The sequence below is a fragment of the Carya illinoinensis genome, chromosome 4, assembly GCF_018687715.1.
Source record: "Carya illinoinensis cultivar Pawnee chromosome 4, C.illinoinensisPawnee_v1, whole genome shotgun sequence".
Lineage (NCBI taxonomy): Eukaryota > Viridiplantae > Streptophyta > Magnoliopsida > Fagales > Juglandaceae > Carya > Carya illinoinensis.
Window position 1 is genome coordinate 5,778,278 of NC_056755.1, and position 16,169 is coordinate 5,794,446.

The 16,169-nt window shown below is 36.5% G+C and overlaps 4 protein-coding genes across 5 annotated transcripts; all 4 read right to left on the minus strand.

Annotated features, from left to right (window-relative positions):
* Nucleotides 1-306: 306 nt before the first annotated feature.
* Nucleotides 307-7,052, minus strand: LOC122307570 (putative nitric oxide synthase). 2 transcript variants are annotated; one of them, XM_043120504.1, is made up of 13 exons: nt 6,559-7,051; nt 5,920-6,105; nt 5,292-5,378; nt 5,114-5,193; nt 4,906-4,987; nt 4,437-4,457; nt 3,390-3,435; nt 2,484-2,602; nt 2,185-2,298; nt 1,996-2,103; nt 1,811-1,900; nt 961-1,070; nt 307-690 (listed from the first exon to the last, which is right to left on the minus strand). In XM_043120504.1, exons 1-13 carry the CDS (start codon nt 6,970-6,972, stop codon nt 441-443), a joined length of 1,707 nt encoding a protein of 568 aa, XP_042976438.1. In that variant the 5' UTR covers nt 6,973-7,051; the 3' UTR covers nt 307-440. The 2 variants fall into 2 exon arrangements, with proteins under 2 accessions (XP_042976438.1, XP_042976439.1); XM_043120505.1 differs by lacking the exon at nt 4,437-4,457 and having other exon boundaries at nt 6,559-7,052.
* Nucleotides 7,053-8,196: 1,144 nt separating this feature from the next.
* Nucleotides 8,197-9,615, minus strand: LOC122308274 (probable aquaporin TIP5-1). Its single transcript, XM_043121511.1, has 3 exons — nt 9,413-9,615; nt 8,889-9,139; nt 8,197-8,634 (listed from the first exon to the last, which is right to left on the minus strand). The coding sequence occupies exons 1-3, from the start codon at nt 9,540-9,542 to the stop codon at nt 8,251-8,253; spliced, it is 765 nt and encodes a 254-aa protein (XP_042977445.1). The 5' UTR covers nt 9,543-9,615; the 3' UTR covers nt 8,197-8,250.
* A 999-nt stretch (nt 9,616-10,614) lies between these two features.
* LOC122307718 (cell number regulator 6-like) lies at nt 10,615-13,571 on the minus strand. Its single transcript, XM_043120777.1, has 5 exons — nt 13,351-13,571; nt 12,980-13,160; nt 11,998-12,112; nt 11,232-11,494; nt 10,615-11,013 (listed from the first exon to the last, which is right to left on the minus strand). The coding sequence occupies exons 2-5, from the start codon at nt 13,085-13,087 to the stop codon at nt 10,789-10,791; spliced, it is 711 nt and encodes a 236-aa protein (XP_042976711.1). The 5' UTR covers nt 13,088-13,160; nt 13,351-13,571; the 3' UTR covers nt 10,615-10,788.
* Nucleotides 13,572-14,701: 1,130 nt separating this feature from the next.
* Nucleotides 14,702-15,899, minus strand: LOC122307719 (peroxisomal membrane protein 11B). Its single transcript, XM_043120778.1, has one exon. The coding sequence runs from the start codon at nt 15,698-15,700 to the stop codon at nt 15,020-15,022; it is 681 nt and encodes a 226-aa protein (XP_042976712.1). The 5' UTR covers nt 15,701-15,899; the 3' UTR covers nt 14,702-15,019.
* Nucleotides 15,900-16,169: the final 270 nt, after the last annotated feature.

Below are 16,169 nucleotides of genomic sequence, written 5' to 3' on the forward strand. Positions count from 1 at the left end.
TTTACAATTTGAAGTGTCACGTCAAGTCACATCAATTTGTAGGTTTACTTTGACATAATTCTTTCGTAATTAAAGTATTTACCTCGTGTTAATAAGATTTGGTGAACCTTTTTTTGTCAATAAACTTCGGTTGTTTGTATTTTTGTTGTGGTTCTGCTGGATTCATGGATGCTGCAATGTTCTCTTCCTCATGAACTTTGGCGGCTTTGTATTTGAATTAGAATGAACTTAAATCATTTCTGGGTGCACATTTTTGCATAAGCGCGCCCCCCCCCCCCCACCCAAAAAAAAAAGGAAAATGCAATCTTGGTACAAGCTTTCAAGCTCACATTCTATATTGAGAAAAATAATACAATATTCTTTTACATTAAAAAAATATGAAAAATACTCATACAACGTGCAAATTCAATGCACAGACACAGATCATGGAATCACTGGCATCAAAAGTGCCATTTTGGTCTTGCTTCTTCTTCCTTCTCTGTTAACTCTGGATATTGGTACCACTCTGCGCCAGTCTTGCCCACTGGCATTGGAGGCCTAACAAAAATTTCGACTGGCTTGGGGACATGAACATTTAAATGCAGTTCTCCAGAGGTTACCTCTAAATTTGGATGAGAAATTCGCATTGATTTGCTCACCGGTTCAACCGAAATCCATCCTAGACCTGATATAGCCACATCACAAGCAGGCCTGCCAAAACACAGAATAAGGAAATGCATATCCTTTACAAAGTACTGAGAGATGAAGAAATAAGCATTGGGAGTAGAATGGAAATTAAAGACCTCTTTATTTTTTTAAAAAAATAAAAAATACAATAATAAAGAGCACATGGTGAAAGAGGTAAAACAGTATCACTAAGCGTATGCTAGCAAAAGCGTTTTTATGTAACCACCAAAAATACAATAAACGTTCAATCACATGGCTCCAGCAAAAGGAGGAACTGTGGAAAGTCAACCACACCTTTCCACTTCTTCAAATGATAGATGCAACTGGCGCTCTGTTTCCAATCCTCTCCAGTCATCAGCTCTTTCTTTTCCAGTTGGAGGCACTAACAGAACTCCAAGTTCTTTCTACAACATGGTAAAAGCTTCTTTATCCAATAAATACACAAAAAATCCAAATAAAAAGGGCAATAAAGAAGAAAACAACATAAATAAAGGAAGGTGAGAAAAAGAGGAAAAATTGTCTGTAGAAATTTCCTTCTAACTTTTCAATTCCAAAGTCACTCACAATTCTGGTTTTTTATTGCATCGGGTCCCGGAACAGCATCCCAACTAATCCCGGGGGTGCACAAGCTCTCAGCAAGGAGTTTCCCGCAAGTACACTTTAGGTAATTCAAAGGAAAAATATACCAGTCCGATGGCCCCTAGAGATTATTTGCACCCAAGGGGATTTGAAACTTAGATTTGGGAAGAGCATACCCCTAAGCCCAAAACCTTTACCACTTGAGCCAACCCCTAGGGGTTGCAAAGTCAGTCACAATTCTGGCATCATCATGTTATATATATTTACAAATTCATATAAAACAGCATAGATGAGATTTAAATTTATTACTTGTTTTTAAAATCATGCATGACTGTTTAAGCTTCTATAAGAATTGCTAATGCAGCTTTATATTTAATGACTGAAAACATACATACAATTCCTCTAACAAACAGATAACTGATACACGCATATATTGCACTGCTCCAAAATGAAGTTCACAAAATATTTTATGCAGCTGTTTTACCTAATACACGCTAAAGTAATTTGGAACGAGTGTAAGCAAAAATGACAAAATATGTCACAGGTGGAACAAGTTCTTGATTACCTGGTAAAATTCATTGGCTTTTTCAGTGGGTACCACATGAATCTGCAAAGCCTTTGGCCCGTAGAATGTCAAGCATGTTTCTGGGAGAACCTAAAATTATCAAATTTGCCAAATACACTGAGCCAATAAAAAAGCAGAACGTTCATATCAAGTCAAGGATGTAATAAACACGAAAGGATCAAAACCTTTAAGATATCAATTCTGACAAGACCTCCCCAAAATATGGAAAACCCATTTAAGCCATTGGATTTAACTTTGCTTGCTGTCCCATTGTCAGAGGCTAACTGATAATTCTGTTGTCGTACACCAAAAATTAAAATTACAGGAATAAATTATAATTGAGTAGCCCGTATGGAAATACTGAGAGAACATACAGGAAAACATTGACCCCTCAGCCGACTTTGAGGAGCAAGGGCAGGTAGATCTTCCGAACAAACAACTGCAGCTTGCCTATGGTGGAGGTGAACTCCAGGGGTGTCATATAGTTTCTGCATGAATGGACAAAAAAAATCTTTTAGCTATTATTCATAAAAAAATAAAATAAAATCCGATAATTTCACAAACTAGATCTTTGGAAATACCAAATAAAATCAAAACTGCTTGCATAAGGAAACACAACTGCTTAATTTAATTACAGCAAAAGAGCACACAGTTGACAATATAAATTGCCTACCCCTCCTCCTAGGAAAGCATTAATTTGAATTGGACCTAAGGTGGTTCCAGGAACAGCAGATTGTATTGGTTTGTATTTTTGAGCAGCTGCAGCGGCTGGATCCTTTTGTGCCATCATTTCTGGAGTCAGAATATTATAAAGGTTCAAGACAGAGGCAGAACTAATGCATTAGAAAGTATAAAACTGTCCCATAAGACTAGAGAGAAGAATGCACAACGGTTCTAAAATGATTACAACTGACGACCTAGGCCAGAACAAAACATATAAATTAAGCACGTAGGCAGCTCCATCACTACAAAGAATGGAAAACAATGAAAAATACCTTTTTGGAAGAAATGTGAATCAAATGAAGAATATAAAGGAAATATTGCAATGTAGAAAGCAACAACCTTTACAGAAATATTCATGCGTCAGCAATAAAACGTTCCCCTTCTCAACTCTAAGATTGAATCAAATTTTCAAAACCGACAAATTAGTTAATGTGTATGATGCTTGGAGAGGCAAGAGGCCCAAATCAATCACCATCATAACCTCAAGCAATGGCAACAGTTTAGATTTCAGTCAAGATTAATAAGCCAACCATGACAATTTCTCCACAAATTCCTACATATTTACTCTGATTTATCAGCTTTACAATAACACTAAATTTACCATTATAATTCTCTTAAATTTCAATTTCATTCCTTGATCAATTAGAAGAATGGCATAAGAGGGTAAGGGCAGGCCACTAAACCCAGCAGAGAGGGCTTGAGAGTTTAACAGCTTCCAATTAAGTTGAATTTTCTGCATATCCATATTAAACGTACCTTCACTGAATTTATTCCTTGTCTTTATAAGTAAAGGTAGAATAAAGGCTAAAGATCTACCAAACTAATGACAACACAGAGAAAAGGTATATTGACTTACTGAGTAAAGCATTGATGAATGCAGACTTCCCAACATTAGCTGAGCCCTGGAGGGACGGTAAATAAATCACGTAAATGCAGATCACTTGTATCAACTTATGAGATATCAACAATGGTGAAAGCACAGGGATGCCATTTGAGCTATGGTAAATCAAAAATCTGAAATTGAAATTCATTTTTATTTTCATTTTTTCCACACCTATTAATTGCACATGCAATTGAGCAAAGTTTTCCACCAAGTTGCTCATTTTTCTTCAAAAGGGGTTCCGATGGTACCATCACAACCCCTTGATGAGTATGCCCTATCCCTCGCATAGTCTTATATCTATTCGTATATATAAGTGAACCAAGTGTCCCTCCAAATAAAGTTGCACATTTTTGCCTAATGGGGTTACAATAGCATCACCACGGCCACTTCATTAGTATGTCCAGTCTTGTGGAGTCTTGTTGATTTTCGCACCTGTGAGCAAATTTCTCCACCTAGTAAAGTTGCATTTTTTTGCCAAAAGGTGTTCTGATAGTACTACAACAGCCCCTTGATGAGTATGCCCCATCCCCGGGGAGTATTCTAAACTTTTAGCACATATGAGTGAGCCAGGTAAAGTTGTACATTTTTCTCCGAAAGGTTTCCGTTAGTACCACCACTGCCCCTTGATGAGTACTCTCTACCCCCGTGAAGTCTTGTTTATTAATATCTTACAAACTTAATACTAGATAACTTGCTTACCACTAGCAATAATTCTTCACTGAAAAGTTCAGTGGCCCTAGCTTCTCAGCCTATCTTTTTGTGCTAAATTTAGAAGCATATTTGCATAAAAACTAAATAACATGACCTACATCAGATCAAAAGTGAAACAAAACCAAGAAGAGATACCAATTAGAATGTCTATTTCCTTTTCAAAAATATATAGCCTTGTGAGGCAGAAATTCAAACAAAAGGACCAACGCCATGACATTTCAGAAACCGCATCAGTAAAGTAAGAGCAACTGATTCCTCAACCCTACTCAATGCATCAATGGGGAGCTTGCAGTTCAGAAATATACTAACCAGAATGTAAACATCCCGACCCTGCACCAAAGAATCAACCCAAGAACTTAAGTTGAAATAAACAAATGGAATTAAACAGATGTCTAAAACTTACTTCATACTACAGTTAGGATGAGCAACAAATTTAAACTTGACAATATGGCATCCTTACTGATGAAAATAACATCGTAACATGAGAAAAGAATTAGCATGATAAAGACAAGACATGAGATAGCAGAACATAAATGACAAAAGGATGAAAGCTAATAAAACTCTAAGTTGGTGGTTGCCCCCCATTAATGACATGGTACAGTTTTAAAATAGGTTTATGCGATAGTGCCTTTTTTCGTATGAATAAAACTTCTTCATTGCCTATCAAAAAAGGAGCTTTCTATGACAGAACCAGATAGCATTGAAAGTTTGACTTTTGTCCGTAACATTGAGTTGAATTAGTAGACTTTGGAAGCAAATTCATGGAAGAGAGAAAAACCTTTTTCTCCCTTTGAATTTCAGATACAACTCCTACTATTCCGACCAAAGACTTCGAACTTGTCAGATGGATGCTCAGAACGCTGCAGAAGATAACAGACTTTACTAGCGTGAAACTCTTAAGCATGCTGAATGTAACAATGTAGCATACAAAACAATACAGGCATGCAAAGATTTTTTTTCCCCTTTCAAAAGAGTCCAAAACTTACTTAAGCTTCTTCTTTGTAGTGGCCTCTGCTACCCAATCACCAACACAATTAAGATCAGTCCCTTTTGGTAGGAGATCAACCTGAAAGTGAAAACTATAATTCTTATCCATACCACCTCATGGTAATAAATACCCTGCATTGGTACGGTGATATTAGACACCAGTGTGCAGATTACTACCTTAGTCACAACTAATATTATTGGATTTGCACCTGCAAGATCTCTCACACGAGCCAAAAAGCTGCCACTGAAGTCCACAATATCAACCTAGAAGGTTTAACAAGAAGAATTTGAGAAACCTGCTTATCATATGCTTAACTCCCAACATTTGTTTTCATTAAATTTTCAATAATTTTTTTTGTAACATTATTCTACCATTCGGAGTCCACTTATTTTCCCTTTCCCCAACGCTGCACAATCAGACAACCTTGAATTATGTTATTCACAGATGTGGTCACTACAATGAAATAATTTTTTTGATAAGTTACAATGAACTAATTTTCTCCACAGAAATAAAACAAATCCTTAGCTAAGAAAAAGGAAATACAAACAAATAAAACAGAAAAAGTTCTTAAAAAAAAAACAGGTTCTGCAATAGAAGATGCCGATATTAACCAATTCTTTGCAAGCCCGAGCAAACTAGTACTCCTAAATGTTCAATCAGGGGAATATAAGTTCTTACACGGATGAAAAAAAAAATTGCGAGCACAGGCCACTAATCCGAATGGCCAGAACTAGAGCAAACCTAGAGGACACCGGTAATTCATTTGCTTCATCACGGAGCAAAAATCAGATATGTGACACTCACCAATTTAATAATCAACGCTTTCTCATGCCGCAAGTGAGACAGCTTCTCCCTAAGTTGTTCAGCAGTCACAAACTGTTTTCCGCCAGAATAACCTCCGTTTCCCCAAACTGCAGTTATCATGTGCCCGTGAGACAACAGCCGGCACCGCCCACATAGAACAGTTCGAAGCTGGCGATGTTTCTTCTTCTGCACAATTATACGCATTTCGCAAGTGCTCTCTAAGCACTCTCAAAACCCCAAATATTCAAATACCAATTAACGCAAAAAGTCATATCTAACTAATCAAAGTTATTTTTGAGCTTTCCCTGAGCAAAAATCAAACAATAAAAAGAACTACCAATTTTTATTCAAATTTTGATACACCCACCATAGCAATTGCTTTTAACTTCGATTTCATACTGCCCACCTCATCACAAAAGTGCGTCCTGGGCATTCTCTTTCAAGCTCTCACATCGCTTTTAACTCTTAGAAACGCCCCAAAAATTAGAAAAGTAGATTCCTTCTTGCTAGACGAAAAGTACTAAACTTGCACAAGAGAATCAAAATGCAGCTAGCACCAATTCTATTTTTTTTTTTTTTTACAAGTTTCTTTTCTTTCTTTTTTTTCAAGTAATCTCATTTTTTTATAAGAATTCGTACCAACTCATAGGTCTCGAGAGCCACATAGCCCGGAGCATCCGATTCCGAAGTCTGCAGCGGAGCCCCACACCCGTAACAACTGGCCACCGCCGTGGAAACCTTAAAAGGTTTCTCTTTCTTCACCTTCTTCTTCGACGTCCTATTCTCTTCGATCACGAGCTTCGCGGCCTCGAGGGTTTGGTGGTGTTCAAGAAATCTCTGTCCTCGAGTCGGAGCAGCCGGACCGGTCCCCTCTGGTAAGGGAACGGAGTCCGATAACTGGGTCTCTGAGACTGAGGCCTTGTGGCGGGAATAATGATGTTCCTGTGCAGTGGCTCTGCAGAGTATGAGTGTGGGTTTCGTGCAACTTCTAGGAAGCTTAGGGGTAGAGATTGGGAGGTGGTGGGTCAGAGATAGAGAAGAGAGAGAAGCCATATGTGACGATTGTGGAAGTTCAACGGTGGAAAGGGTTCAAGCTTGTGGCTTTTGTGTGGCGGATGCAGCATGCATAGCTTTCTTTGGTGGTAAAATAGGAACGTTTTAACAGCCATGCTGTATCTCACTCGGCTTCCTGTGAGGTAATATTTTTCTAAAATTTTATACATCATATTTTTATCTGAATTTTATTTTATTATTTAAAAAATATCATATTTATCCATTATCACTATTTAATTTTTAATTTTTAATATTTTATCTAATCATTACAAATTTTTCCAATTTTAAAACAAAATACAACATTTTTTAAAATTTCAAAACAATAAATATATTAAATAATTATATTTTAATAATATTTTATTCAATTTATTCTCTCTTCTTTTTCTTTTTGATAGGTGTTATTTCTCTTTTTTCAAAACTCTATAAAGTATTTTAATTCAAATTATTTCATTATTATTTATAAATTTTCATATCATCTCACAATTCAAATGATGCATAGTCTATAACTATTTTATCACTCTATTTAAAGCTAAGGATAGTTAGATAAAAGTGAAATTAGTTTTTAATGAAGTCATAACTACATTGAATGATTTTAAATAAATTGTAAAATAATTATAAAAGAGTTATAGGTCAAATGTCCATACAAGTTAGTGTATAACATTAGCTCAACCCCCTTAAAAAAAATCCAACATAAAAAGTGTTTTCAACCATGCGTTTTACATTTTTTTTTTTAAATTAGACTCCCTAATTCAGTGCATAAAAATTAGTTTCTCATAGATTAATTAAATTTTATAATACAATATAGATATAACAACCGTTTTATAATAAGAAATGCTATAGTTATAAATAGATCTTATAAAAATAAACTCTTAAATTGATATAACTTTATGTGATATGTTAAATTTGCTTTACTACCGCATCAAATTACGTTTACTTATAAATTTACTTTTATTATATTTCTTTGTAGCTAAAATATTTAATTTTTGTAATTGCGTTTATTTTATTTCCTTTTGCAAAAGCCAAAAACAACAATAAGATTTGTAAAGAAGATGTAAAAATAACTATATATATAACAGAAGTCCATAAATTAATATAAATTCATTATGCTATTATGAGGGTTGTCCAAAATCATAATTTTATCCGTATGCACAGCACATAGATATTTCACAAATCTTCTCAACAAATCTTCTAAGTTAATCAAGAAACTGACTACAACGGCAAAGAAAAACAAAAGGAAAGAATTAATAATTCAGTAAATATGATAAAAACAAAAGAAAATCACGCAACTCCATCTGGGATTCCCCTAATAGAATCCGTCTCTTGATCAGTAGGAAACACTACATTATCATAGATAAGGCCTGCAACTGCTGCACCGATCAATGGTCCTATCCAGTAAACTGCCTGGTTCTTGAAACTGCCGGCCGTGACGGCAGATCCAAAGGAGCACGCCGGATTCATAGATCCACCAGAAAAGGGCCCTGCAACCAAGACACCGGCTCCTGCCATGAACCCTATTGCTAAAGGTCCAAGGGCTCCCTGTGCACCACGCCTGGCATCCCCAGCAGCATAAACAGTGTACGCTAAAGCAAATGTCAGGACACCTTCCAACAGCGATGCTCCAAACCCTGTCATTTCTTCTGCAATGGTGTAGGTTGGAACATGCTGCAAAACTCAAATTAGTATGGTTTCAGTAAAACTTCTCATGGCTCAAAAACATCATTTCAATGTTAGACATAAATGAGACAGCATTTTCTTCTACAAAATCATAAATCACGCGAAATGTAAGTGTTCGGTTGCTGTCTGCTGGACACATCGAGCATTCCTCATAACCAAACACTCGCAACCCGCCTTACATGTTTGAAGTAATAATTATGGTGAACTAAGCCTATTAAGAATGCAAAGGTGTTTAATTATACCATTCCAACAAGAGTCATCTTCAAGAGGAGGCTAGCCATAACGGAGGCCAGCATCTGAGAAACCCAGTAAAACAGAGCGGTCGGGACACTGATATGGCCTCCGACCGCCATTCCAAAGGTGATGGCCGGATTCACGTGCCCGCCTGAGATGTTGGCTGCGATATACACAACAGATGACAAGGCCAAGGCATTGGCGATGGCAATCGCCACCAGACTGGATGGGTCCGAAGCAGCATCGGGCATCAATTTTCCTGCCCACAGTACAACATCCAACAAAGGAAGCAAATAAAATTAACAGATACCCTACCGAAAATGAAGAACAAGAGACTTATTTTTAAAAAGTATATAAGTTTGTAACATGGTTATTATCCTCCATTCTATGCATGCGTTGATCACTATAAGCAACCAGAAAACTGTAGGCCACTGAAAATATTCATTTACAGGACGGAAACAACACCGGCCGGAAGACTCTTAACTAAGACTATATACAGGAACAATGGAACATGGACTATGAAAATGCTCACGAGATGACGTCGCAGATCCCAGAACTGAAAAAACAAAGAAGAATGTGGAGATGAATTCCGCAAGATATGATCGGAGAGCATTAGCAGTGACGGATTGTTCAAAACGAGCGGCTAACACAGTCCGAGCCATTTTTTGCCCAGCGAGCGGTGCAGTGAAAGAGGAGAAATTGGTTTCAGGGTGTGAGAAACTCGGCGAATAAAGAAGAGAAGAATGATGGAAAGTTTTGCTTATTCAATTATCCTTATATCATCAACAGAGAGCGGTTGCAACGTTTCACGAAAAGACCAGGCTTCGGATTTCAACGATTAACTGCCAAGCCACGTAGCGGGGTGCGGTTGGAGGATTTGAGTGCTGCGGTTTATACAGTTGTATTCTCGAAACGGATCAGGTTAGTTTGTGACATGATTCGTAATTAAGCATCTTTAATCCAAATGGTCCAGTTATCAGTGCCCTTGATGTTGATATTGATTCATTCCATCATGCATCCATGCAGATGGAGTGAAAATCGATCGGATATAAATGATGAGTATTTGTCTTGATAAAATATGTTTGTAACCATAGATTAACCGCTCCTAATCATTTCGAAAAAGTGAATAAAACATAAGACTCATATAGAAATAATAATTTTTTAATAATAAATTTTATTATTTTTTAAAACGATTACATGACGTTTACGTACTTTACGACTGTATGTAAAATTACTCATTTATCTTATTAATTTTAAATGCTTTTTAATCAAGAATGATTATTTAGTATTTTGTTTTTACAAAAACTGGTCCTTTTAAAATTTCTTTGCTTCTCCTTTTCCATCTCTGAAGTGTTATTATTGGCCTACGTTTATTTATTGGGTAATACTAAATATAATTATGAGTTTTGCAAACATAACACTCTTTTTGAAAAAATAAAGTTTATCATTAAAAAATTAATTTTTTTATATGAATTCCTTGTTATTAACTTTTTTCAAAATGAGTGTACAGCGCTAACGCATTTAATAACTGTAAATATCATTTTTCTTATTTGTTACTCGGTTGTTAGTCAGGAATAATTCCCTTCCCATTTTTGAAGAATAGAACCTTTTTGAGGAATAAAAAACTACCTGTGATTTGAGTTTGGCACGTTTCTAAGCCTGTGGAAGTCACGAGCAAGGGGGAACTAAGATGGCTCTAATGCATGAAGGGTGTCACCAATTCAAAGAAGCAACTGACAGGTAACATGATAGGCATTTCACAAAATTTGTCCCATGATTTAAAAAATCACTATAATATCCTTTTACATGTGACCCTAATCTTCTAAAAGCACGAGGCACTCTGCACTCATAAACAAAATCTCCATTGAGATATCATATATCCATTTAATCATACCAACATGGTGGAACCTACAGAGCCTGCATTTCCAAATTGGTGTGCTCGTTCTTCCCCGAGATTGGAGTAGAGTCCTGATTTTCTTCGGTAGGCTTCATCTCTTGGACAGGGGGAGGGTTGACGATGGTCATGGGCATTACAACATTATCAGAGAGGCGTCCTTTCATCTCCCTGTGCTCCTGACACAAGGCACACCAGTGCAAGCAGCAGTGCACCAAGCAAGGGTCACACGGCGAGTTCTGCAGCCAGCAACAACATGAGTTAGAAAATTTTAAGCCCAACATTTAAGTGCCACTCAGAAAATAGCATCTTTGAATCTCTGGCCCAGCCGATAGCATGTGTTACATGAGCAAATGATGCAGGCATCACAATTGAGGGAAAATATTCACGCAATCTAAATTTTCTACCAGAATAGATTTAAGTTAACTTGTCAGCAACAGACAACCCTTATAACTACCTTCAAATGATATTTCTTCTGCAAGGATTGCCGAACAAGACCTGTGTATATCCCACACATCCACCAGGCAAATAATAAACCCTCACAAATGAGATATGATGGGTTAATACAGCGGAAAACTGCAGTTGCAGCTGCCAGAGCAATGCCACCTTCAACACAAACGGCATGACACATGCATGGTTTTGTCCAAGGCATATCATCTTCTCTTAGGCTTTCAACATTACGCCCAAACAGAACACATGGACAGAATAGTCCAGTCCAGCCTGTCGAGGTAGGAAATAAGAGAACTTTTACATAATTGAAAGATTTAATAGTAAAATCTTCATCCCTTTATGTAATAAATAGAGTATTGGAACCATAACTTCTCAAAAGTCCCATTGCAGGAATATGTTAAAGAAATCAACTGAAGACAATGGCATGCAAATCTTTTTCGGTCAAGAAAGGCCAAGGTCACACACAACGCTAGAGATACATATCTATTAGATTAAGGCAAAATGGTGCTCTGCGGGCTTAATATTTTTGAGAAACACAAGAGACACAAGCAACCCAAAAAGAAGAAATCCAGGAAGATTTTTTTTTTTTTATCAGTCAAAAAGAAGAAATTCAGGAAGATTATCTAAGCAAAGTTGGACAGCCTCAGGCAAACTAGCTGACAGCATTATTCAGATGGTTACTTTATAAGTAACGTCATTCTTGTCACTATTTGCAATATATAGGCCTCAACAACTCCTTACTGTCTTGTGAAAATTTCATCATATCAACTTACAACTTTCTTTGTCTTCAGAACAGCCAAAAATCCCCGTCGTCCAAGGTTCATCTGCAGGAGGCTGAAAGCTTTCAGGTAGAGGTTGACCACATTCATTGCACTTGTGAACAGCCAACTGCCCAAAAAATTATAGCTGGTAAATTACATGTATATCAATCTTCTCGAGATAAAGATGGTGTTGGTGCAAGGAGTGATGCTCCCTCGATATAAATCGTAAAATCAGACTTCCAAAGTCCCAATGTATAACTAAAGACAAAGAATGGATCAATCAGACCAGAACGGGCCATAAATCACTAAAAAAACTAGCTCAATTCAACCGCTGATTTTGCCTAACTTTCTTGTTTCAAACTGTTTAAATTGCCACTCAACTGGAACTTTGCTGCAGCGTAGGATTTAAGCAAGACCCAGAGGGGAACAGAAACGAAGTTTGAGGGAATGTTATAACTTTCCTCTTGGACCTGCCTAGAAGTTTATTTTCTTATTTTCTTCGCTTCATTTCTGTGGTTAGATGAGAACTAAATGGAGTATTAGACTCGTTATTATAAGAAGTCACAAAACCAGATAAACCTAAATTGACGATACGGGTAAACAATAACAGATCAGTGAGAATGCACCGAAAATTGTCAAAGGTCCTACTAGGATGAATCCCGGTATGAGTGGCGTGTAACTACGAAAGGGGCTTTTGTGCCCTACTTATAGCAGCACTAAAATATCTAGGAATATAAATATCAGCCAATCGAGTTCACCTCCTAAAGATTCTATTCGCTTCTTCCAAAAGCATCCTAATCAAAACCATAAAACATTGCCTGGAGGGCCATAATTCAGACCAACTACTACAACATACTCCAAGCAGAAGGAAAATTCTACCAAATAAGAGAAATAGAAATTAAAAACAAATGGGTAGGGAAAAAAAAAAAGCATAATTAACGAAAGGGTTGTGTTATTGTCCTATAGAAATGGGTATTTTCAGAGGGTAAAAAACCTGGGGAATCTCGATTGGCTGATTAAGCTCTCCGGGCTTAATATCCTCCAGAGGCACCTGATCCTTGGTCAGCTTCACATACCGCGAGTGCGCTGTCCCATCCGCCATCTGATCTCAAACTCCCAACAAAAATCGGCCACAGACAGGCAAAATAAAACCCTACAGTTTGTTGCCCGAGAATCTGTAAGAAAACAAAAATAACCCATAAATCTATATCAGTTGGTTTTTTATCATTTGAATCAAATTGCATGTAAAAAAAAAAAAGGAAAGGAGACAACTCCAGAAGTATAGTACTGAATCGAAGTTCCATAAAACATTTATCTTCCTTACATTTATATTTTCGTGTCCCATTAGATTTGACAAACACTGACCTTAGAGAATCCTTTGAAACCGGACCTTGGCTTGAAGATATGATTGAAGAGAGGGGAAGAGAAATCAGAGGATCTGGCGCGAGCCTGAGAGTCAACTCACGTCCGAGTTCACGAACTTGGCTTTGACCCCTGGTTTCAGGCTTAAAGCGGTTTAAGGCTCAAGCAATGTATATATCCACGGATTTGCAGGGACTTGTGACCGGCTGCCCTCTTCCACGCCAACGCTCCAATGAATGCTCTCCACGTCAACACGTGTTAGATCTTGTTGCTTAGCTCAAGAGTACTTGCGCATGAAGAGTAAAAAGGAAAACTTGCAACCTCGCTCATTTTGTAACAAAATTCCGATCAATATTTTTATTTTTATTTAGTTAACATAGGCTTCACGAGAAGCACGACACTAACATATGTTGAGAAAAAAAAAATTAATGTATAAAAAAATATTTAAGGTTTGATATTGACTTAAGTTATGTTTAGGTAATGAGATGATCTCAGATATTGTGTGAATAATAATAAAAAGTAATTAAAAATATGTGAAAAATATTAATAAAAGAATAAATAATAAAAAATATTTTTAAAATACTTTAATATCCAAACTAGCCCCATGTACTTTTCTTTTGAGCGAGCTGCCTTTGTATAATATCGTAATAGAAAATTAATTGACATCTTAAACAATTTATTTTTCATTAAATTTGCTTAATAATCAGAGATAAATAGTTTTCTGGAATTCTCATTTCTCAATATTGAATTTGTCATAATTATTCTACGCTCTTAATTATGGGATTTAAAATAAATGAGGTTTTTCTATATTTCTTGACATTTCTAGCAATTGAGTTTTAAATATTGTTCAGAATTAATGATATTGATTCCTAATATTTTTTGGTAAATAAGATTTAATTTTATCTATATAAATTCTTTTAATGATTAGGATTATGAAATCTTTAAGTATTTATGGAGTTTTATCTGTAATTAATGATTTGCCATTTTTAAATATATATTTATATATATAAACAAGTGAATTAGTTATTTAAAACAAAAAACCAAGAAGATGAGTGTTATTTTTACATTGATCCACACTGCGCGTCAATGCCAACTGAAGAATTAAAAACAGAATTGACAAAATTATGTGGAATTTAAGGGGTACGTAATTTAAATTATCGATTTATCATGTATTATGAGCTTAATCCACATATATATTATGAACGAATCTATTCATCATTATTTATTTTCTCATCATCCTCTTATCATCTCATGATGTGACAATACTAGATAATAGATTCACAAGTAAAATATAATAAATAGTTTTTAATCATTTACTGCCACATAATAAAATGATAAGAGGATAATAAGAAAATAAATAATAAGAATCATTACTCATATCTATGCATGCATACATGATACACTGGTGCAATTTAAACCCTAAGGCTACAACATATACAAACCATGGAAAACTGAACCATCCATCCATGCATGCATCATCGATCTGTAAATACAACTTAAAAGTACACAACGACCCAAATTGACAGTGTCAGAGTTTCAGACGACACATGAACATTGAATACCATTCAATCCCACTTTAATTAGGTGCTACAGTTCAGGAAGAAGTGTTTGAAAGTCCAATGTTGGTTTGTTTTGGGGTTCATGATTTTAATACATATATTGAGCTAATTAATTATGAAGGCCAATTTCTGTACCAACCAGCCCATGCAGAGACCAAACCACTGATGCCAAGAGTAACAGCATGGTTGCAGAAAGGGTTGGGTTCGATATCCGCTACTCCAATGATTAAATCAGCAACATTTGCTGCCACTGCCATCAGCCTCATCACTCTATCTCCTCTAATCTTCTTAATCTTTTCTTTCTCGTCTTTTGATTCCTCTTTCGAAGTTAGAAGCAGCTTTTTCTCTGCCTCCATTCCCTCTCTAATCATTATGAAATCAGATATGATAAAGAAAACATACCCAAAAGACTCGCCAAATGCTGACACGAAGCTCATCTTCCTCGCCAACTTCGGGTCCAACGTTCCGATTCTTGATAACCAGAGAAAGTGGTCGAAAAAGAAGTAGACCATTTCGCCTGCATTAGCAAGAACTGCTAGGAACCGCAAAGTAGGGGTTGTGCCGGGGCTTCTTCTCAAAGCATTGAATCCGGTGAGAAACCGGCCAGTCCTAAAGGCTTTCCGGCTAAGCCCTGACGCAACCTCCCACTGCTTGGCTCTCTGGGCAATATCTGGTTGAGTGGCCTCGACGCGCCAATGGACAAGCTTGGAGACATATTGGAATGTCTTGACAAGCTTGTCGATACCATCTCTTTTTGCTAGGAAGATGACCAGCTTGTCCACTTTGTCATTCATGGCTGAATCGAAGCGAGCGAGGCTGAGGGAATTGAGTTGTTGATGAATTGCTAGCTAGCAGCTCATTGAGATTTTGTTCAGAGAGATTGCATGGGTAGAAACTATTAACAAAGCTAAAGGAGAGCCACAGAATCTGGGTTTTCTGGATAATACTGTAAGGTGTATATGCCTGTGGTTGGACCTTGTTTTGCTGCTTATGCTGGTCTATTTTCTGTGCCACTGAATTAATTAGTTTGTATTTTCAAACAATTCCAGGCTTTCTTTGTCCTGAGGTGGAAGATGTCCAATGGCCGCCACCCAATGATCACTTGCATATGCACGGGTTATCAAGAAGTAAAGTGATAAATTTATAATTAGTCTATAGTTATTTTACAAATTTATTTAAAATTAAGGGTACTTGGGTAAATTTGAAATAACTTGTTATTAAAGTGACACTATTACATTAGTTAATTTATAATTAATTATAAAA